The sequence below is a fragment of the Palaemon carinicauda genome, chromosome 4, assembly GCF_036898095.1.
Source record: "Palaemon carinicauda isolate YSFRI2023 chromosome 4, ASM3689809v2, whole genome shotgun sequence".
Lineage (NCBI taxonomy): Eukaryota > Metazoa > Arthropoda > Malacostraca > Decapoda > Palaemonidae > Palaemon > Palaemon carinicauda.
The window spans coordinates 180,950,123-180,974,258 of NC_090728.1; the positions used below are offsets into that span (position 1 = coordinate 180,950,123).

The 24,136-nt window shown below is 34.5% G+C and overlaps 1 protein-coding gene across 9 annotated transcripts; it reads left to right on the forward strand.

Annotated features, from left to right (window-relative positions):
* Positions 1-3,315: 3,315 nt before the first annotated feature.
* On the forward strand, positions 3,316-23,466 carry LOC137640255 (rhomboid-related protein 1-like). Of its 9 annotated transcripts, none has more exons than XM_068372836.1 (10): positions 3,316-3,450; positions 9,815-10,153; positions 10,721-10,987; positions 11,915-12,010; positions 14,897-15,199; positions 16,090-16,251; positions 16,619-16,782; positions 17,724-17,937; positions 19,463-19,576; positions 20,763-23,466. In XM_068372836.1, exons 2-10 carry the CDS (start codon positions 10,103-10,105, stop codon positions 21,009-21,011), a joined length of 1,620 nt encoding a protein of 539 aa, XP_068228937.1. In that variant the 5' UTR covers positions 3,316-3,450; positions 9,815-10,102; the 3' UTR covers positions 21,012-23,466. The 9 variants fall into 9 exon arrangements, with proteins under 9 accessions (XP_068228937.1, XP_068228946.1, XP_068228938.1 ...); XM_068372845.1 differs by having other exon boundaries at positions 10,754-10,987; XM_068372837.1 differs by having other exon boundaries at positions 3,317-3,450; positions 9,855-10,153.
* Positions 23,467-24,136: the final 670 nt, after the last annotated feature.

Genomic DNA, 24,136 nt, shown 5'->3' on the forward strand with positions numbered 1-24,136 from the left:
AGATTAAGTTTGTGTGTGTGTCTGTGTGTTTTGCCCTTTTATGGTTAGTTGCAAAACCATTGATGCGATTTGCAACATTTGAATACATACTAGTACATTAAAAGCAAGATTACTTAGAAGCAATTACATTGTTTATTCTGGAACTTTTTTTTTTAAACTAATATATCGGCCTTCCATCTTTGATTATACCCTAATACATATAAATTGTGCTAAATTTATTAAATAACAAATATTGAAAAAAACTGTCTATTCCCTGCAAATCTGGGTACATGACTAGGCCTAGATCTATTGGATCTTAGCGGCATATTATTATTATTATTATTATTATTATTATTTGCTAAGCTACAACCCTAGTTGGAAAAACATCAGAAATTTGGGGCCTTACCAAACACTTGGATCTTAAGCTAGTTACAAACCTAAGAGTTATGGAAAGAATAATGACGGGAATAACACCAAGAGACAAAAAAGCAACATGGATACGAGAGCAAACTAAAGTAGAGGATATTATAACAGCATGCAAGAAAAAGAAATGGACATGTGCATGATATATAATGACAATGACAGACAATAGATGGACATCAAGAATAGTAGAATGGAACCCTAGAGATTGTAAAAGAACCAGAGGAAGGAAGAGAAGATGATGGATTGACGAACAGAGAATATTTGCCGGTATAGACTGGTATAGAAAGACCATAAACAGAAGGGAGTGGAAGTATATGTCTGAGGCCATAGTCTTGTAGTGGACTAGTTACGGCTGATGATGATGGTTATATATATATATATATATATATATATATATATATATATATATATATATATATATATATATATATATATATATATATAAACCAGACATGCACACATACCATCATCATCTTCTCTTACGCCTATTGACGCAAGGGGCCTCGGTTAGATTTCGCCTGTCGTCTCTATCTTGAGCTCTTAAATCAATACTTCTCCAATCGTCCTCTCCTACTTCAATGTTCATAGTCCTAAGCCATGTAGGCCAGGGTCTTCCAACTCTTCTAGTGCTTTGTGGAGCACAGTTGAAAGTTTGGTGAATTAAACAACAACAACAACAGCAATAATAATAACGATGATAATAATAATAATGATAATAATAATAATAATGATAATAATAATAATAACAACAACAACTTTCAATTCTTGTTTGTGACGGAATACCAGAGATTTTCCTCTCTTCAAATAGATTCTGGAAAATACTAGTTTTCAGTTTTCTTCTATTGCAACTCTCTCTCTCTCTCTCTCTCTCTCTCTCTCTCTCTCTCTCTCTCTCTCTCTCTCTCTCTCTCTCTCTCATAGTGGGCTTTGAAAACTTTTTATTCCGGTGTCACTTCGGTTTAGTTCCTTTGAAGCGCCTTGGTTTCGGCTAAGAGGGATAGGTTCGAATCTTTGCCCAGCCAGAAGCTGTTATAAATGAATTTCCTGTGGGTATACATTCCCAAAGGTAGAATTCGATATTAAGTGCCAGTATGGTTGATATTTACATTGATTAAAGTCACGAGCGTTAGTGATATATATATATATATATATATATATACATATATATACATACACATATTTCTACCTCATACTGGGATCGATCTGGAGCTTCATCCAATGAAAGACTAGGTCACAATCAATTATATCACCAGAGGCTCTAAAAGAAGTTTGAACTTAAGTGCTGGGCAACCGATAATGTAAAGGAGTTTAAGAGAGATACAGATGTGGAAACGCATTATTGTAGAAGAGAGACCATGATTAAAGAGATGTACCCTCAAGCAAGAGAACTCTACTCCAAGACAGTGGAAGACCATGCTACAGAGGCTATGGCACTGCCTAAAACAAGAGAACATTGGTTTGATTTTGGAGTGTCCTCCTAGAAGAGCTGCTTACCATAGCAAGAAGAGCCTCTTCTACCCTTACCAAGAGGAACGTAGCTACTGAACAAGCATAGTGCAGTAGTTAACCTTTAGAATAAAGAAGAAGTGTTTGATAATCTCAATGGTGTCAGGTGTTTAAGGACAAAGGAGAATGTGTAAAGAATAGGCCACTCTATTCGGTGTATCTGTAAGCAAATGAAAATGAGACGTAACCAGAGAGATGTATCCAATGTAGCACTACCTTTACATATATTATAATACAATGTTTTCAGGTGTATGAGGAAAGAGGAGAATGGGTTAAGAATATGCTAGACTATTCGGTGTATGTTAGGCAAAGGAAAAAATGAGCCGTAACCAGAGAGGGATTCTAATAAATCGTATTAGAATATTCCTGTCGATCGCTATAGGATCCTATCCTTACTTAAGGCTTGCTTGTGAGCAAGTTTAGGAAGTATACAAAGCAAGCAGGATTTCTAAAGTACAGAGCTTGCTATCAAGAGTGATAACGGTTTGTGATAGCGAATGGGAAAGGAAGTACACAAGGAACGACATGACATACCTCATTGATAAGTGCTGTTCCTCATAACCTGTAACGAGAACCGTAACGAGAAAATCAGCGCGAGTCATTTTCCTTTTAACTTCACATTCACTCTGTTAAACATTATGGCGCTTTCCTCCTCCTACACAGATCCGTTACTTGGACGTTTTCTTCGTGTTTTATTTTGATTTGATTTTAAAAAAAAAAATGGCGTCTTTGTATTTTGGGTATTTATCATTTTTAATGTCAATGAATTGTTTATGTATTATGTAATTTTTGATTGCTGAAGGTGCCTTCCAAAGTTGAGAAAATTATTGTTATCTGATATATTTATGTATGTATGTGTATATATATATATATATATATATATATATATGTGTGTGTGTGTGTATATGTATGTAAATATGTATATGTATGTATATATGTGTATATGTATGTATATATGTATATGTATGTATATATGTATATATATATGTATGTAAATATGTATATGTATGTATATATGTGTATATGTATGTATATATGTATATATATATATATATATATATATATATATATATATATATATATATATATATATATATATATATATATATATATATAGATAGATATTAAATGTTTTCTGTGCAAACTAATCAATTTTTTACTCAAGTGCCTCTAACGTATGCTGGACTGTACCTAGTCAGAATAAATTATCATTCCTAATCAATATGTTTTAAGATTCTATATGCGAACGTGACGAGCCATTGTCATTCTATGAATTTTCCCGATTATATTTGCTTCTCTGACTACCCTCAAAACAAAGAATTCTGATAATGGAGAAGATTGTTATCTAGTGCGATAGTGATCCCTTTATTAAAGATGGGAGATTAGTCCTATCTCTGCTACTTTATGGCCGGACCTGTAACGGCCAACACCAGAGATAAGAGGAAGATAAGACTCGCACCGCTTGGAGCTTTGGTGACATGAGTCTAGTGTAGCTCATGAGTCTAGTGTAGCGTTAACGTGTGTGGTGGAAGCGTTGCTTCAGTAATTTGTAGTTTTCTATTTTGTAGAAATCAAGTGTTACTTTGTAACTAAATAGTTTGGTTGTTAATTCTTTGTTTGTTTATTAGTTTGTTTCGGTACCTAGATGAGACAAACAAACGCCGACAGATATTTGCCTTCATGTTACGGTTATGGGGTTTTATTATTTACTTCCCCTCCCACTCGACACCCCTTCCCACGGAACCCCCCACCAACAACTTCCTCCCACCTTCACATCCCCCCCAACCCTTTCGTTCACTACCGGGGCCTAGATTGCAATGCCCTCCCTGGTACCCCCTCCTCTCTCCCTGGTAACTCCCTCCCTCCCTTGGTTCAATTAACCTCCACATATGTCCCGAACACTCTCAGTTGGAACGGCGCTCTGACACCGACTTTATCTGTTTAGTCTGTGCATTTCCGAAATGTTGATATTAGATTATCTCATTAATTAAGAAACAAAAAATGAATCGAAACTGAATCTGTGATTATATTGTGGCACATCTTGAAGATGAATCCAATAGGTATGAAAGGTAAATTTATGTACATAAACTGGACAAAACAAAGGTGTTTCCCTGTCGTATTCACCGACCCACGTGTGTTTCATCACGGTTCAGAGCTTCAGACACCGTGGTTATCATATACAAGTCTCGCTGCGTGACATGAGGAGTACTATATTTAATCGTGTAGTTTGCATTGGAGAGTCATTAAAATCTCCATCGCTGTAGATTCCAGTACTATCGGTAGTTTTCATACTGAAAACACATGAAATGACAGGAATTTTATGCTAACAACGTTTCATTATTATACACGAAGTAACATAGATTGCATTCGTCTGTGTCTTTTGTTTAGACGGGTATGTTTTGGTTTGGAATCACGTTTTCGCAGACTGTTTAAAGGCTTAAAGGCCGCTCAATAATGGCAGAGGCAAGGGACAGTGAGATTGCCCTGTCAAGCACGAAGAAAAAAATATGCCCTAGAGACCATATGATCAGCGCCAAAGCCCCTATCCACCCTAGCTAGGTCCAAGGAGGGCCAGACAGTGGCTGCTGATGACTCATCAGATAGACCTATAGACTTCCCCAAACCCCACATCCTTAGCTCACAAGGGTGGTGAGGTTACAGCGACCAAAGGAACTGAAGAGTTTGAGCGGGACTCGAACTCCAGTCTGGCAACCACCAGACAAGGATGCTATGCTACCAGCTAATGTTCAACTATTATTTCATTTACGATATTCCAGATTCATTGGCGAAGCCTCTTGAATTTTCCATTCAAACGGTAATGTAGACTGAGGTGAATATGGAATTTTAGGGTCTTGTATCTTATTTATAGATTATGATTCTTACCATTCTCGTGGTATTTTTTTTAAGTGCATTTCGTTCCTTATTTCATTTCCCCATTAGGATTTTTTCTCTGTTAGAGCCCTTCGGCTTAAAGCATTCTGCTTTTCCAGCTAGGGTTTAGCTTAGCTAATAATAATAATAATAATAATAATAATAATAACTAGAATTACAATAATATAGTAATATTATTAATAATAATATTGATAGTAATATTAATAATATTAATATTATCAATGTTAATATTATTGATATTAATAATAGTATTAATATTAATATTAACAATATTAATATTATTTTAATATTATTAATAATAATATTGATAATGATAATAATAATAATATAGGGAGAACGTGGAGCAGTAGCAAAAAGGAGGTTAGCATAGATAAAGTATTTTTAGGCGGATTCTTCTTGTTTGAAGATTAGCAGACAATCATTTAGGGAAAATTTAATAATTCTGAAGTCCTAAGAGGTCGGCGGATATGAAGTCCTAAAAATAGTTGAATAAATTATGTGAATGACTTGCTATCAAGGAAATTGAGTGTGTACTTGGGGTATCGACAAGCTGGTGAGGAGCCCGCTGTCTATGAAGTGACTGATGATAACTACTGTGACTTGTGTGTTGTTTCTTTCTAAAGACCCCACTGATAAGGGAAAAGGCTGATATATATATATATATATATATATATATATATATATATATATATATATATATATATATATATAAGCAGCAACAAATCCAGCCATTTCTAATCCACTGCAGGACAAAGGCCTCAGACTGGTCAATTCATTACCGAGGTTTGGCCAGTTTTCATCACCATGCTGGCCAGTGCGGATTCCTGAAGGTGGGAGATTTTCGTCTGCTCGCTCACAGCAGACCAACCTAACATGGTTTGACGTTATATATATATATATATATATATATATATATATATATATATATATATATATGTTTGTTTTACATTTCTTCTTTTTCATTTGAATGGTGACAAGTGTTAACCTTCCGGTTTCGAAGTTTTTTGCCTTTTTATGAGGTCTCTAACTTCATGTACTGTCCCACGTGTTATTCATTTACATATTCTCTCTCTCTCTCTCTCTCTCTCTCTCTCTCTCTCTCTCTCTCTCTCTCTCTCATTTATATATATATATATATATATATATATATATACATACAGTACACACACACATATATATATATATGTATATGTATATATTATATATATATATATATATATATATATATATATATGTATATGTATATATATATATATATTCTCCTAGTTCCTCCCAGCCTTTTAAGTCGGTTATCCCCCAAATTGTTGAAGTGCCTTGTTAAATGGATGTGTATATATATATATATATATATATATATATATATATATATATATATATATATATATATATATATATATATGTAGATAAAAAGAAAATGTATGTAAAGAATTAAATCAATATTTTTTTCATGAGCATTAAGCCTGAAAAACACATCACCAAAGAGCATATTATTCACGACTATGTATGCGTGAATGATTACACAACATGAGATTTTCCTTCAGTTGTAAAAGTAACAGGTACCAAGTAGTTTTTCACGTATTCTAGGATTATTTTAGTATAACAATCCTTATTTTGATAAGGGGGCCGTCCGCTATGGTGGATAACATCAGGAACAATAGATTACATAACTTGATAAAAATCGAAAATAGGGTTGTTTCTGATACGTATGCAGAAACATGTCATATATGCTCTCCAGAAGTTTCATCCAATTATTTTTACAAATTATACATGTGTGTGTGCGTGCGTGCTTTTAACACAGCTTCTCTCTAATGTAATTTTCATTGAAGGCGATAAACTTGGTAGTGGCATTGTGTTTCCTAGAGAAATCCTCGTTTTTCTTTAGTTTCTTTAGATTCCTATGAGCCTTTGGTCAAAAAAGCTATATCTTTATAAAGCGATTATTGATTAACATGTTTACAATTCCTTTTATCTTTGTGGAACCTCATTTACAAAAGGAATTGTAAACTTATGTTAATCAATACTCACTCGATAAGGACATAGTTTTGTCGAAACAGTGTTGTAGTGAATGAAATATGAAGAAAAGGAATAATCATTCGTTAAACTAAAGGCTTATGCCTGAAAACTTGAACCTGGAGAAATTGAGGACTCCTGTAGGAAACACATTGACGCCACTAAGGTAATCGCCATCAATGAAAATTGCATTAAAGAGGGGCTGTGTCCTAAAACATATATATATATATATATATATATATATATATATATATATATATATATATATATATATATATATATATATATATATATGTAGATTTTATTCCTACATACTATTACCACTACTACTACCAAAGATACGCACATAAGGGATTCGTCCTAACTAAATGGCTCATTAGGTGGGTTTAGCCTACTTCTATTTTTGCAGGCTAGGTTCCCACGACCATCCTTTCCCCCCATTTTTCATCATCTCAACAATTCAAATTTCATCAATAGAATGTCTTATAATAGTTGATAAAGAAGAGAAGCAAATTGAAACCTATTTTAGTGTTCTGGGCGTTGAACTTACGGGTTTTTACGCCACGCCAGAGGTTGCCCCTTTATACTAACATTTGTTTCGGCCAACTTCCCTCACTCTTGCCAGCCTATTGCAGTATTGCAGCCATTCATGACTGATGACAACATTCAAAATTCATCGGTACATCATGAATGTTTAATGATAATTGATGACATATAGTTGACTAGGATGAAGAGAAGCAAATTGAAACCCATTTCAATAATCCAGGCTGTAACTATATTATATGATATTTTTTTCACATTTACTCATATGCATATAAACCATAAATACCTCTTAATATCGAATTTGCTCTGCTTCGAGATCAGAGACCCAAGGGGGAATTAACTTGATAATAATAGCTTCTGATCGGCCGAGGATTCGAAACCCGGACCAAGTCGAGAGGCCAAGTGGTAAGTCACTGTAACCTCAGTTTAGACTTGGTCCGGGTTTCGAATCCTTGGCCAACCAGAAGCTATTATCATTAAGTTAATTCCCCCTTGGGTTTCTGATCCAGAGGCTGAGTGAATTCGATATTAAAAGATATTTTTTAGCTTACATATATATATGTATATATTATATATATATATATATATATATATATATATATATATATATATATATATATATATAGTGTGTAATAGAATAAACACACACACATATATATATTTATATATAGATAGATAGATAGATAGATATTTACTGTATATATATATATATATATATATATGTGTGTGTGTGTATATATATATATATATATATATATATATATATATATATATATATATATATATATATATATATATATCATCATCATCTACGCCTATTGACGCAAAGGGTCTCTGTTAGATTTCTCCAGTCGACTCGATCTTGAGCTTCTAATTCAATACTTCTCAACTTATCGTTTCTCAATTAACTTTTCATAGGTCTCAGCCATGTAGGCCTAGGTCTTCCAACTCCAATAGTGCCTTGTGCAGCCCAGTTAAACATTTGGTGAACTCAGCTCTCTTGGGGAGTACGAAGAGCATGCCCAAATCATCTCCATCTACCCCTAAATCGTACCAGCCATCAGCATTTCCATGCTTTTATATTAAGATTTACTTATTCATTCATTTACATTAAAGGCGAAGTCAATGGAAATGGTAGGAAAAGAAATGCTTGTGTCCAAGATTGAAAACTGTTGTGGTTACGTATTGGAAACGTTCCTGCTAGGTGGTCTACCGGAATGGGGTTGGACCCGCTCAAACTGTAGAGTTTCTTGTAGTGTCTTCAACCTAGTTATCCTTGTGAGCTAAGGATGGGGAAGGGGCTTGGAGGAGCCTATAGGTCTACCTGCTGAGTCATCAGCAGCCATTGCCTGGCCCTGCCTGATCTTACCTTGGTTGGAGAGGGAGCTTAGACACTGATCATATGTATATATGGTCTGTCTCAAGGGCATTATCACTGTTCAATGCCTCTGCCTTTCATGAGTGACCTTTAATATGTTGATGTGATTGATCTCAGGACTTCAGTTCACATAACCAATACGCGTACCTGATAATTCTTTCATCAAATGAGTAGAATATTAATGCTTCTAATGTGCGATCTTCCTCACTCTTTATCTAACAAGAAAAGGATTTATGATAAGGTAGTAAACACAAAGGTGACAGGAAATTCATTCTACTTATAGTGTAAGTGTCAAGTAGTTTCTCCCATGAATCTCGGTTAATCTCCTCCCTTTCAAAGGTGTCTGCTTTCAGTTCTAAGTTCATCTGAATAGATACTCGCCAGAACGTCAGTCGAGCAAGCCCAAACCCCTACTGTGGTGCCCAATCACAGCAGTGGCCTCCCTAGTAAGTAACTTACACTCACGGTCCTGGGTTGGGATCGATCTGCCGCCATGCGAATGCTAGGCAAACACGTTACCATTGTATAAGCTAGGATGGTAATTGATTAATGTGTACATGTATGTATGGGGGAAAGAGCTTATGAATTATCATGATAGAAAAGGGCAGGCACTAGTTTTTTTGCTAGTTTTGCTGATATTGTATGACTCGACTCAGATTACAACCCAGTATTATAGAAGGTTTATTTCAACTATGATCAGATCGTGGAAGGGTCTTCATAATCGGGCAGTTGAATCGGTGGAACATCAAAAGTTCAAACTTGCAGTGAATGTTTTTTTTTTTTTTTTATGTTTTCGATGGAACTTCAAAAGTTCAAACTTGAAGTGAATATTTTTTTCTTATATTAGATATAGGCTGACATTATATTGTAAATTAATTGTTCATTAATTCTCTTTTAGTATATTTCGTTATTTACTTTCCTCACTGGGCTACTTTTCCCTGTTGGAGCCATCCTGCTTTCCTAACTAGGGTTGTAACCTAGTTAGTAATAATAATAATAATAATAATAATGATAAATTTAGATGGCGTTCAAAGCAAAAATTCAGATCCGATTGCGAGATGTTTATAGTTGCTTATTATCCAGGTTATCTCTGACTAAATAATGAACAGTAAATGTTTTATAGACCCCTGTAACGGAAGGCTTCTAAAGGATATGACGAACTGATAAAGAAGGAAGTGGTCTTTATGAAAAAGGCCGCTTCCAACACACGAAAAGAAGTGGAAACCAAAACGATGTAAGACGCCACAAAGAAAATGCTGAAGTTGTTTTTGGAAATAAAATTATCTTAATGGAATGTGAATAAATACTGAAACCGTAACGACCTGAAGGTGCTTGTCAACAAAATTGTTTACTGAAAAAAAAATATGAAAAATGGAGATACATATGGACGAAGCCGACTTCTTTCGGTCAAGAGATGATAGGGTAAGTGAAATATCAAATTTACTGATGAATTAGTACCCGGAGGAATGCACCTCTATGCATTTAAATTTGCAATGGAACATAGATGCTACTAAAATGACTTAATATTTTTTAAGACTGTATTATATTGATCAATATTTTAATTAGGCTAGCTCTGTAAGCGTCTAGCTTGACTCATGGAGCTGGTTATGGCTTGAGGAATGCACATTATGCATTTACATTTAGAATGAAAAATAAATGCTACTGAAAATTACTGAATATTTTTCAAGACTGTATTATATTGATCAACATTTTAATCGGGCCAGCTCTATAAGGGTCGAGCTTGATTCATTGAGCTAATTATAGCCTGAGGAATGCACATCTAATCATTTAAATTTGCAATGGGACTGATGTTATTAGAATGACTTGAAGTACTTTGTTTTATATTGCTCAATATTTTAATCTAACTAGCTCTGCAAGTGTCGAGCTTGACCCATTGCGCTGGTTAATCTCTTCCCATTTAATAATAATAAACTCAATACCATAAAAATCTAATAGCAAACACTAAGAGATGTGATACAATCTAACCAGAGTGAATTCTCACCAACTCCCATCATCATGCAGCCTTCCCGACGACAACTTCTGCCCCCTATGAAGGCACCCACTGATCTAGTCGACTGGCAGGACGTTTGGTACCGCTTCGATAACGGCAGAGGACAGATTGCAATCTCGGCCATCGCCGAGAGGATTCCTAGAACTACCAACAACACCCAGGCAGTTCTTCGTGCCTTGAAACTCCTGAATGAGGCTGACCCTGGTGGCACTGGTTATGTCACTTACAAGGATTTTGAGCATTTTGTAAGTCCTGTTTAGATTGAAATACTGGGTTCCTTTTTGTATACTTTTCGTATTTTTATGATTTGTTTAAATTTTTTGAGCATTTTGTACGTCCTGTTTTAGAAAGATTGAAACACTGGGCGTCTTTAAGTTTACTATTCTTATTTTATGATTTGTTTACAAGTTGTTATGACCTTTTAAAAATTGCTTCTCCAGTATCTTATCGCTTTTCATTCCACTTCATAGGCCATGAACTACTTTTGATAGACATTTCATATAAAAACATCAAATGGTATTTTTTCGACATTTTTTTTTACATATTCGTGTTCTTTTCAAGCTTTTAGTGTACATTTTCAAGCTTTTATTAGTGTGCATATATATATATATATATATATATATATATATATATATATATATATATATATATATACTGTATATATTAAATATATATATATATGTCAATCACGGATGCACCGCTGTTTTTGTACGCGGGGTCTTTAGTTTCTTTGTCAGGCTTTGAGAGTGTTTCGGCATTTCCTTTTCTTTGCTTGGAGGAAATGCCAACCTCCTCCTCTTTTCGCCTTTTGCGATATAAAATCGGTATCAATATAGGTTAATAGATTTTTGAGTAATGATAAGAGTTGTAAAATCTGTATAAATCAAGATTAGATACCAATAGATATAGCTGAAGTGATTATGTTGTGATGAATAATCGCCTTAATTTTCCTTGATTATTTTAAGACTTAAGTATCGGGAATTAATTAATTTTTACCCTATTTTTTTATATTTTAAGATTATTAAAGTATCGGTAATGAGTTCTGTGCTACCGGTAGCCCTTAACCGTATACTGATATATTGCTAATGTTATTCTGCTCAAATACGTTAGGTATATTTAGAATTTTGTTAGAAATATATCTTGTTACTTATATTTATTTTTGTTATTTGTAGTATAACAACATCTTACCCGACAATTCTTGGGAACGGGGTGTGCTCGTCCGAGCTGCACTGGATGTTGTTGACGAAGGTCCAGAGCCTTTGGAAGAGGTAAGGTTTCAGAGGTCATAGAATTTTTATGATTTATTTGACCTGGTACAGTTGACTTCATTAATCCCAGTGCACTTTACACAGGAAGCTAAGGAAACGTCAAAGCTGTACATTCTAGCAGTTAACGCTGTGATCAGTAAAAGAGAAACTGTTTGAAACGCTGCCTATGAAACAAAGTTGCTGAGGTTGTAGACACTTGATGTAAAGCATGTTTATTAATTTTACAAATTGCTGTTGAGCAAATAACTGTTTCTTTACAGTACTTCATAAAATTAATAAAAAAAGCTCGTTCAGTGCACAGCTGTCAGACGTCTCCTTAGCTTACCATGAAGTATACCAGAATTGATGAAGCCAACTGTACAGTTGACTTCATTAATCCCAGTGCACTTTACACAGGAAGCTAAGGAAACGTATGAAAGCTGTACATTCTAGCAGGTAACGTTGTGGTTAGTAAAAGAGAAACTGTTGGAAACGCTGCCTGTGAAACAAAGTTGCTGAGGCTGTACACTTGATCAAAAGCATGTTTGTTAATTTTACAAAATGCTGTTGAGCAAATAACTATTTTTCTTTACAGTACTTCATAAAATTAATAAAAAAATTTGTTCAGTGCACTGCTGTCAGACGTCTCCTTAGCTTACCATGAAGTATAGCAGAATTAATGAAACCAACTGTACAGTTGGCTTCATTAATTCCGGTACACTTCTCGGGAACTAGGAGACATTTGGCAGTTGAACATTGCAGCAATTAACGTTTTGTCTAGCATAATATAATCTGTTGGCAACGCTGCCTGTAAAACAAATTGTCCGAGCTTGTAAACACATGATCAAAAGCATTTTTATTAATTTTAAGAAGTGCTATTAATTAAATAATAATATTTTGTCATACAGCAGTTCGTAAAATTAATAAGAAGGCTTTCCATCTCGTGTTTACAAGCTCGTCGAATTTGAAGACATTGTTGAGCCAGTCGCCTTTTTCAAGTTAAATTGAGAGTCTGGATGAATGAAAAATGCTTAATCAGTAGTAAAATTATGATAAGATGAATTAAAAGTGTTGCGAGTGGTGAGATGAAGGAAAAGATAGAGTTGTTGTCTCAGTTAGTATGAACTGACACCAATTGAGTGCGAGCTAATGGGAAAAAATCTGAATAATTGTGTGCGTAAATGAAGAGTGTTGTTGAAATGCTGCTGATAGGGTTTTTAAAACACTGAAGGACTTTGGTGTCTCTACCCACACTAGGGAGTACTTCCTCCAATCGGTAGTTAAGAGGAAAAATGCCGAGTGAAGTAGTGATTTTTTTTATGAGAGAGAGAGAGAGAGAGAGAGAGAGAGAGAGAGAGAGAGAGAGAGAGAGAGAGAGAGAAAATAATAAAACTGACTGATATGAAAAGGCCTGTCTTGCATTCAAAATATGTTAATATTATATTTACAAGATGTGTAATATTTGATGCCTTCTTTCCTTCTCTCTTTTTTCGAAATATGCATGTTTTCTGTATTTGCCAAATGTATATTCGTGCAATATATTTTGTGGCCATTAACCGAAGCACTCTTGATATTTCTTGCTCAGGTACAGTTGAATACAGGTATTGCTGGCACACCTTGCTTCGAGGAAGTGCACCCTGTTACACACTTACTGCTCGGAGAGTAACCAAATCGATAGCGTAGAGAGAGATTATTATAATTATTATTGTTATTATTATTACTACTACTACTTTCTAAGCTACAACACTAGTTGGAAAAGCATGATGCTATAAGTCCAAGGGCCCCAACAGGGAAAATAGCCCAGTGAGGAAAGATTAAGTAATAAACTACAAGAGAAGTTTAAGAACAATAACAACATTAGAATAAATCTTTCATATATAAACTATAAAAACTACAAAATAACAAGAGGAAGAGAAATAAGGTAGAATAGTATGCTCCAGTGTACCCTCAAGCAAGAGATGGCATCGGTGGTCGGCGGAGCTACACACAGGAACTCGCCACACAGTAAGGGTGTGGCTGGGTGCATTTCATCATATCGAGGTGTATCAGAAATCCCTTTGTCCAACTGTACATTTCAAAAGGAATAGGCAAGGCTTGTTTTTCCAGTAGCTTGAGATTAAAATATGTCTCTTCGAAATTACGTCACTCACGACGGTTTGTCTTTATGTAAATTTTCATATAGATTTTATAAATGAGCATCAAGAATTGAATATCAAATCATATCATGCAATCGCATTCTTCTGTTTAAAAATAGACTTTGATATTTTAGTGATTGATACTGTATTTTGTAACTAATTTTTCACTATCGTAACTTATTTGCATTCACGTACGTGGGTTTATATATATATATATATATATATATATATATATATATATATATATATATATATATTATATATATATATATATATATATATATATACAGTATATATATGTAAAATATATATATATGTATATATACTGTATATATACACAGTATATATATGTAAAATATATATATATATATATATATATATATATATATATATATATATATATATACAGTATATATATGTAATTATATATATATATATATATGTAATGTATATATATATATATATATATATATATATATATATATATATATAATGTATGTGTGTGTGTGGATTTAAATGCATATTTATATACACTATACACACACACACACACATATATATATATATATATATATATATATATATATATATATATATATATATGTATATATATATTCATTTAGTTACCCAGATGATAAGCAAACAGTCTTTGTAAGTTATTTAGATTACAAACCCAAGAAAAAGTCTCCTGGAATTTGTTTTAACCACTTAAACGCAAAATGATCCGTGCCAAGACAACCTACTGGGTAAAATCCATCTTATAATTCCCCAGCCATACTTCAACACCTGGATGCAACTCGTCAGCTATGTCCACTCGAAACCTAGCTACTACGACTTCAACTGGCACCGAATCCTCCCTTACAGCTATAATAGAAATCGCCTCCTGCATTACGTGTTCTACAGGAGCGAGCTCGTCCATCCGGCTCGTCTGAAAGAGTGGATTTACCACGCCAAAGAAGCGGATACTTTGCCTAATGCTGTTGCTATCCAGCTTCTCGGGAAGGCTGAGATACCCTTTCAGGAGGCGGATATCAATCAGGATGGGTTTCTGGAGTACGAGGAGTTTCTTCGTTTTGTAAGTGACTAGTTCGAGCTCGTACTTAAAATGGTATATTGAGAATTCCAAGCTTTAAAGTGAGAATAATTCGGCTTCTTGTCATTAATCCATTTTGATTCTAATCTTTGAAGAGTGAGATTTTAGCTCGGAGGAAATCAAGTTTTGGGCTGTGAAATTGGTTAAAGAATGCGTAGCTACTGTTTGGAACTTCACAAAAATTCTTATTGGTATATAGAGAAATCTAAGATTTGAAAAATGAGAATAATTCAGCTTGCTGTAGTTAATCCATTTTGATTCTAAGCTTCAAAGAGTGAGAATCATTCACCTTTCTGTATTTAATCAATTTTCAGGCTGTGAAATTGGTTAAAGAATAATTTGTTAATATTTGGAACTTCACAAAAAAGAAAAAAATCATATCTGATTTTATCTAACGATTTAAGAAAATTGGTATCTTAATTGCTTAATACTAAGCATAAAATATTTCTGCCATGCCACTTTGAAGTATGAATAGCGGTTATTCATATTGTAGATTTCTTATCTCGGTGGGAATCGGTGGCAAGAAAAATTCATAAATTTCAGTTTAAGTTTCAAATAGTATTTTAATTAGCACAATAATATATGTTTTAATGCTATGACCAACTATGTCGCCAAGGCTTTCAATGAAACAATACACAAGGATTGTGGGCAGTATATAAAAATATGTATCATGATTGGTTTGCAACCATATATTCTGTTATTTAGCCAAGTGTTCGACCCTGATATTCGGCCTTTTTATAACACGTCAATTTGCTGACAACTTTTATGAAGTACATGTTGCACTGATAATTGAAGATATTTAGTTTTAGTCAAAATGTCAATGTCACTTTCACGTTAAAGCATTACGAAAAATATTGTTCCTTTAAAACCAGGTCAAACTGAGCAATGCTGCTAGAACCCGTAGCACTGTTCTACGTAGGGGTGCCTTAGCCGTAATTCCTAGAGCGGAGAGAACTCTTGAAACAAGGAGATATATTGAAGAATACTCCTGCTGTCCACCTCCATTGTGTATGCTCGTCATCACGCTTGTAGAAGTGAGTCTCTTAGCGAAATTTCTTTGTAAGAGCATTTTATAATTGAAGGATTAGCCAGTTTACTATTAGATCATATTTCTTTGGCATTCTCTGCTGTGTCATTTAGAACAGCAGAGTATTTCTTTGGTATACTCTGCTCTGTCCAGCACAGCAAGACTTTTTAGTACTGATTATTTTATATTTGGGAACTTTTCTAGAAGTCTCTCCTTGCGAAATTTCTTTTTAAGAGCATCATATAACTGAAGGATTAACTGCTTTGTTAAAAGTTCATATTTCTCTGGCATACTCTGCTGTGTCCTTCGGTACAGCAAGACTTTTTGTATTGATTATTTTATACTTGGGAACTCTCTTCCGTTTGTTAACACAGCTGGTCATGTTTATCTACTATGCCATTGATATGAACAGTCTGCTCGACATGACTATACTCGTTGGTCCAAGAGGCCCCTGTCCGCTGTATTCTCCTCTTGTGTACAACCCAGCGAGGAGGTATGAAGCTTGGCGTTACATTAGTTACGCGCTCATACATTCTGGGTAAGTTGTAACATGACATATGGGCTTTCAACTAATCATTTGTATTTCATGCATGTGTTTGTCATAAAAGGACCTTACATAATTTGTCAGTTTCTTTTATTGAAATCAACGTTGCCTAGTTTTTGAAGAGGCATTATTTTGTGTAAGTGTAGACCGTGTTTTTGTCAAGAAACTCAACATCTTTTTATATTTGACATAGTTGTTGAATAAATTTGTTGCCTAATTTGTTTTGTCATGCTATATCAAATTACTACTTAAATATTTGTTTTTGTTAAAGTTACATTCCTCATAGCAAAGAAAAGTCACCGATTCAACTTTGAGACTGGCAAAAGATGCTCTACTTTTTCTGCAAAACATGTTTGGAATTCAATTGTGCTGGCAAAGATGTTACCTTTATGACAGAAAAGTTACCTTTCAAGTCAATATAGATATTTATCTGTAATTCATGTCAAACTTATTTCATACTTGTTTGGTAGTTGTCATTATGGCAGTGTAATCTAATTGTACTAGGTGTATGTTAAAACCTTCATAAGATAAAATAGGTTTTCTGTTACTATTTACTGAAGATCAACCTTGAAAGAGGCTGTTTGTTACAATTTACTGAAGATCACCCTTGAAAGGGGCTTTCTGTTACTATTTACTTAGGATCAACCTTGAAAGAGATTGTCTTACTATTTACTTAAGATCAACCTTGAAAGAAATTGTCTTACTATTTACTGAAGATCAACCTTGAAAGGGGTTGTCTTACTATTTACTAACGATCTACCTTGAAAGAGGTTGTCTCACTATTTATTGAAGATCAACCTTGAAAGAGGTTGTCTGTTACAGTTTACTGAAGATTAACCTTGAAAGAGATTATCTGTAACAATTTACTGAAGATCAACCTTGAAAGAGGTCGTCTGTTACAATTTACTGAAGATCAACCTTGCATTCTCTTCCAGATGGGTGCACTTGGTAAATAACCTAATAGTGCAAGTAGTTCTCGGAGTGCTTTTGGAGTTGGTGCACAAGTGGTGGAGGGTGCTGCTGATTTATCTATCTGGAGTAGTCCTTGGAGCTGTGCTTCATTCTCTCTTCACTCCAGGGTCGTATCTTGCAGGGGCTTCTGGAGGGGTTTACGCTGTTGAATATGCACATCTCGGGAACCTTTTCTTGGTATAGTGATATAGTTACTCTCATCCTCCGGTCCTGCATTATTTTTTTCCTAGTGTTTTTTCTGGAGAGTTAATAATACATATATTAGATCAGAAACCAATTTTTTTTCAGTGATGATCAGTAGCGAACTCATTATTCTTAGATTAACTTATAGTTTCATTTCTATTTAAACTTCCATAGTAAAATGATAAATTGGGATGCTTATCCTATGATTAATTTAAGGTTTTAAAGGCTTACTGTACTCTTGCCCATTTTCTTTGTTAGTATTTTTTGTGGGTGTAATTCATATAGTGCATTTATTTCATTCACTCTTCTATGGAATTAACCAGGGTAAAGAGAATTTCCAAAGAAAATGAGGGGCACAAGCAGTTTTACCTTAAAAATAACCTTCATCTGATAAAAGTAAACCAAATCGTGAATCATAGACTATACATCACAGTACTGTATCGATTTGTGGATCAATATTCCTGAAGTTTTTTAGTTGCTAAGACTGGAAAATGTATTATAGAGAAAATCTCCTTAATTGAACAGGGTACTATCCATTAAAGTGTTTAACATACTTTACACTGGTCAAACGGGAATATCCTTCAAAGTAAGGAACGAAGCAGCATGAGTATATAGTAAAACCTGCCAATAATTTATTTTTAGAACATCAAAAAAAAAAAAAAAAATTTTGAGTTTGGGTGGGAATCTGAAACTAAACATTTATAATAATTAAAAATGGTTGATGTTAAGGGTTTTATTCATCATGATCATCACCCGTTGATAGTCCAGTATAGGACAAAGGCCTCAGACATGCCCTTCCACTCCCGTCTGATTATGTTCTTTCTATGCCAGTTTAACCCACACATTTTCTAAGCTTGTCAATCTATCGTCTACTCTTCCTTCCCCAGCTCTTTTTGCTATTTCTATGGACCCGTACTATTACTCTTAATGTCCATCTATTATGTCCTGCCCATGTCCATTTATTTTTCTTACATGTTGTTAGAGTATCCTCTACATTAGTCGTTTATTTTCAATAAACAAATTTCATTATTTACAACGACTTTTGAAATTTTATAATAAGCTTTTAAATCATGTTGATCGTTGAAAACAATTGGCTAATACTATTTCCTTGATTATACTAAGAACCAGTAATGAACACTACCCATCTTGATGTGTATCACCTACATGATGTTCAATTGCATTTTCAATTACTTGCTTTATTATTGTTACTATGTCTATTGCCTTATCAAGGGGTGTAGTGAAGAATAGTTACTTTTGCTTTTATTAAAGTATGTAATTCAATCAACTTAGATTTTTACAACACAAAGACAAACGTTACCATACATGGTTTTTTTTTTTTTTTGCTTTGAAAGCTATAAAATGATAGAGAACCATTCACGCATTATATATATATATATATATATATATATATATATATATATATATATATATATATACATATATATACGTATGTTTATAAGTATGTAAAGTATGTGTTTAAATACACACACATACATCACTTCCTGTACTTTATTTTCAGAACTGGTCAGAAATGGAAGCCAACTGGGCTCAATTAATTGTAATGTTGATAATCATAAGCCTAGATTTTGGCTACGCCTTTTGGGATACGTATCTAGCAGCAACACCTTCCCATGTGAGTAATTAAGTAAGAAAATTAGTCGGGTCGAAGAGATTAGTTGATAGTGCTTGAGGAGTAGTATTTTAGCTACGAGGATGCTCTCCATTTCTTTTGAACGAGGCATATGCGTGGTTTTAGATAAGCTATTCAAGAGAGGATTTGGTAAGCTTCATAATTTGATGGCTGACGATACATACATACATATACCAAGGCACTTCCCCCCAATTTTGGGGGGTAGCCGACATCAACAAATGAAACAAAAACAAAAAGGGGACCTCTACTCTCTACGTTTCTCCCAGGCTGACGATGAAGTTAGTTGATTTTTTGTCTATATGAAATTAGGTGTTGATCTGCAATTTTTAGAGCACTGATTTTATCAAAGCAGTCCTATATGAAATAATTCAGGCGCTAGTTCATAGGGACTTTAAATTTTTAAGTATTCTTTTAATGTTGGCATATGTATGTTTATATAACTATTTGATATTTTCATAAAGTTGGTTGGTGGTATTGATGACAGCTTCAATTTTAGATTTTCAAAGTTTGTTCATTTGAATACCATAAACTCTACAAAGAGTCATTAGCATTCTGACCGGTATTTCAGTTATGAGTACTGTCAGGTTGGCCCAATGGAGAGTTCATCCTTGGTTATTTTTATTGTTATTACTTGGAAAAGCAAGATGGTATAAGCCCAAGGGTTCCAACAAGGAAACTAGCCCAGTGAGGAAAGGAAATAAGGTACCAGATGAATAGCGTGTACCTGAGTGTACCCTCACGTCTCTCAAAGGAAGCATCTTTACCAAATTCAGCAGAGGGTTAATCCAGTGAAGAACTATAAGACACAAATAATTGAAACAGTGGCTAAAACAAGTAGCCTGCCACCATTCCATAACAAACATTGAGATATCTCTTTGTTTCCCTCCAATCTCAAGAAAAATATGTATTATTCTCTCCTACAACTACATAGATGAAACAATACATTCCCCTGGGTTTGGGGCTATGGCCGTGAGTCTGGAGGGAAAGTTCTAGGAAATCTGGCCACTACCTTATGTAGTTTTAAATTTTATTTTAATTATTTTTTGTTTTGCTTAATCTAATAAAATATTGGTTCATGATTACTATTTTTTAAAAACAATTATTTTTATTTGGTAGTAATAGTTACGAATACTGTTTTTATACTGATTTTTATTTCTCGACATTGAAGACTGGTCACATGGCTCATTTTGGAGGAGCGTTAGCAGGCGTCCTCGTGGGTGTGTTTGTCCTTAGAAATCTCAGGAAGGAAAAATGGGAGAGGATCTTTCAGTGGATATCCATTGCCGTCTTCTTCGCCGTGGTTATTGTGGGCATCATCCTCAACTGCACCCTCCCATCGCCACAGTATTATCCTGAGAATGACTATACTTCATTTGACAAACTGAAGAACGATTGGAAGTTGATGATGAATCAATAGGAGGAAATTTCAGTGAAATTAGTGAAGTATAGGGTCACACAACGTGGAATTGTTGAAGTGCACCGACAGGTATTTTGGAATTGGCAAATGCCAAGTAAAGTGATGTGGAATAAGAGAAGTATTGTGTTCATTGGTGCTTGTCAGTTGAACAGACCCAGTGGTAAATGGACTTAAGCTTTAACAGGATACTGAAGGGTACTGTTGTAGAACTGGCTAAATTTTATGTTTTACTAATATAATTATTTTATGCTTTTTATATTTATCAACAAATTGTAAGTGAAAGTTATTGATTTGCTAATAATTGTATGCTGGTAGATAAGATTCCGTTGGTTGAAATAGTTGTCAATATTTTTGCACAATCGTTCAGTATTCATTGCTGTTCACGGATTACAGTGTACATTAATTATTCGTATGCAGCCAAAGTAATATTGTCAACAGCAAAATGAATTATAATTATCGTACTGTAAAATGCTCAGGCTAGCAGTTCGGCATGTGACAGACCTCCAGAAACTTTGTTCTTTGATGATCTCAGAAAAGCTCATTGATAAAAAATGGGAGGGAATTGCTAGTTCTTGCTGTAATTAGGTAAAACAGACTGGATGAGCATGTGTCAAATTGACCTGATTTCGTCTGGCAGTTAAAACTGCCTATGGTTTGTTTAGGTTATCCTATTTACTATTTATTATTATTATTACTAAGCTACAACCCAAGTTGGAAAAACAGGATGCATAAGTCCAAGGGCTTCAGCAGGGAAAAAAGCCCAGCGAGGAAAGGAAATAAGGAAACATATACAGGAGAATAGTGAGGATGAGTGTATCCTCAAGCATGAAAACTTTAATCCAAGACAGTGGAAATCCATAGTTATAGCGCTACCCAAGACTAGAGAACAATGGTTTGATTTTGGATTGTCCTTCTCCAAGAAGAGCTTTTCTTTGAAAATAATATTTCTGTCTGGAAATATTGAGCAAAATCCAGGACCAGTGATTCCTAGATTTCGCCATAGTCGTCTTGTACATAGCAATATTCGTTGACTACATGGCAATATTAAAGACCTTGCAGTTGTTTTCAGGCAGTATGATATTCCATTATACTCAGAAACTTTGGTTTCCCAAATGAGCTGCTTATTCCTTGTTTTAAAGAACCAGTAATTTTGAAACGGAATGCCATTCCTAATATATACTGTCATACCACTTGTCTGGTACTATGTAATACGACTGAGTACCCTACTATGCGCTATGAATTTGCTGAATCGATTACATGTGTGTTGTAAGAAGCTCAAGGTGGGAATAATAACGATACTGTTGCTCATCCCGTAGGATATTTCTTTTAATCAGGAAATTAGATTCTATTGGAAACCCCACTGCCTGGTGATCTGCCAGACTTGGGGTTTGAGTCCCGCTCAAGTTCAATAGTTTCTTATAGTGTTTACAGTAATCTCACCTTGTAAGCAAAGGATGATGGGTTTGTGCAAGCGCATAAGTTTAGTTACTAAGTCATCAGCAGCCATTGCCTGGCCCTCCCTGGTCCTAGCTTGGGTGAGGAGGGAGCTTGGACTTAGCTGATCATATGTTTAATTTATATGGTCAGTCTCTGCCATTCATGAATGGCCTTAAAAATCTTTACAGCCAGACTTCCATGTTTACCTCCGCTAACGAAGTTGGAAAGAGGTTATGTTTTACCCTCTCATTGTGTGTTTGTGTATGTGTGTGTGTGTGAACAGCTTCCTGGCCACAATTTTAATCGTAATGAAACTTGGCGGGATTAACTGTTAGGTTAAAAGGTAGAATGATTAAATTTTAGGTCAAAGGTCAAGGTCGCGGTCTAGTAAAATGTTCAGTTCACGTAATCAGCCATAAGTTTTGACATCGTTTTCACAGAAACTTCAAACCTGGTTCATCTTCGATTATGAAAATCCACGCCAATTAATACATGTTAAAAGTCAAAGGTCAAGGTCGAGGTCGAGAAATGAGCTTCCGCGACGGAGGTCTACGCTCTGCTGAGTGTCCCTCTAGTTTATATAAGGTTAACTTGTTGTATGAGTAAGTGGGGAGGCTATTTCGTGAATAAGCAGTGTGTAATAATATTGTGTAACCCTGATTTGATTTATTTAAACCTTTATAGTGATAGACATGAAGAATTGTAACTGGATTTTTTCCAGATATTTTGATTAATGTAAGTCGCGTTAACGTATGATAAACTTTTGTTAATTTTTATAAGGAGAAAAAGAGCTACAGATATTTTGAGTTGTCAGTTTGGCCTGTAGCTTTCATTAATTATAGTTCCTGACTATGGAAACCAAAGTAGAAAATTGAATGTCTTAACAATGTTAACTTCATATTGAATTGAAACATTTTATCATATTGATGTAAATACTGGTACAAATACTTCACAAGACTATGTTTTGCAATAATTTTGCATATGTGATTTTAATGTGTTCAATAAACTTTATTGTGTATAAATGGTATGTATTACCGTTTTTATGTTACCTTTATTTCACCATCGATTATTTATACATCTGACATTCCAGATTATTATTATTATTATTATTATTATTATTATTATTATTATTATTATTATTATTAATTGCTAAGCTACAACCCTAGTTGGTAAAGCAAGATGCTATAAGCCCAGGGGCCCCAACATGGATAATAGCCCAGTAAGGAAAGAAAACAAGGATTAAATATTTTTTGAAAACAGTAAAAATTAAAATAAATATTTTCCATATAAACTATAAATACTTGAACAAAACAAGAGGAAGATAAATTACATAGAATAGTGTGCCCGAGTATATCCTCAAGCAAGAGAACTCTAACCAAAGACAGTGGAAGACCATGGTACAGAGGCTATGGCACTACCCAAGACAAGAGAATAATGGTTTGATTTTGGAGTGTCCTTCTCCTAGAAGAGCTGCTTACTAAAGAGTCTCTTCTACCCTTACCAAGAGGAAAGTAGCCACCGAACAATTACAGTGCAGTAGTTAACCCCTTTGGAGAAGAAGACTTATTTGGTAATCTCAGTGTTGTCAGGTGTATGAGGATAGAGTAGAATCTGAAAAGAATAGGCCAGACTATTCGGTGTATGTGTAGGCAAAGGGAAAGAATCGTAACCAGAGAGAAGTATCCAAT

Bases quoted from the DNA above. Each gene is read 5' to 3' on its own strand.
- LOC137640255 (XM_068372836.1), top strand. From the start codon at position 10,103: ATGGAGATACATATGGACGAAGCCGACTTCTTTCGGTCAAGAGATGAT. The intron at 10,988-11,914 runs GTAAGTCCTGTT...TGTTATTTGTAG, and splicing joins ACAAGGATTTTGAGCATTTT to TATAACAACATCTTACCCGA. The intron at 19,577-20,762 runs GTGAGTAATTAA...TCGACATTGAAG, and splicing joins TAGCAGCAACACCTTCCCAT to ACTGGTCACATGGCTCATTT.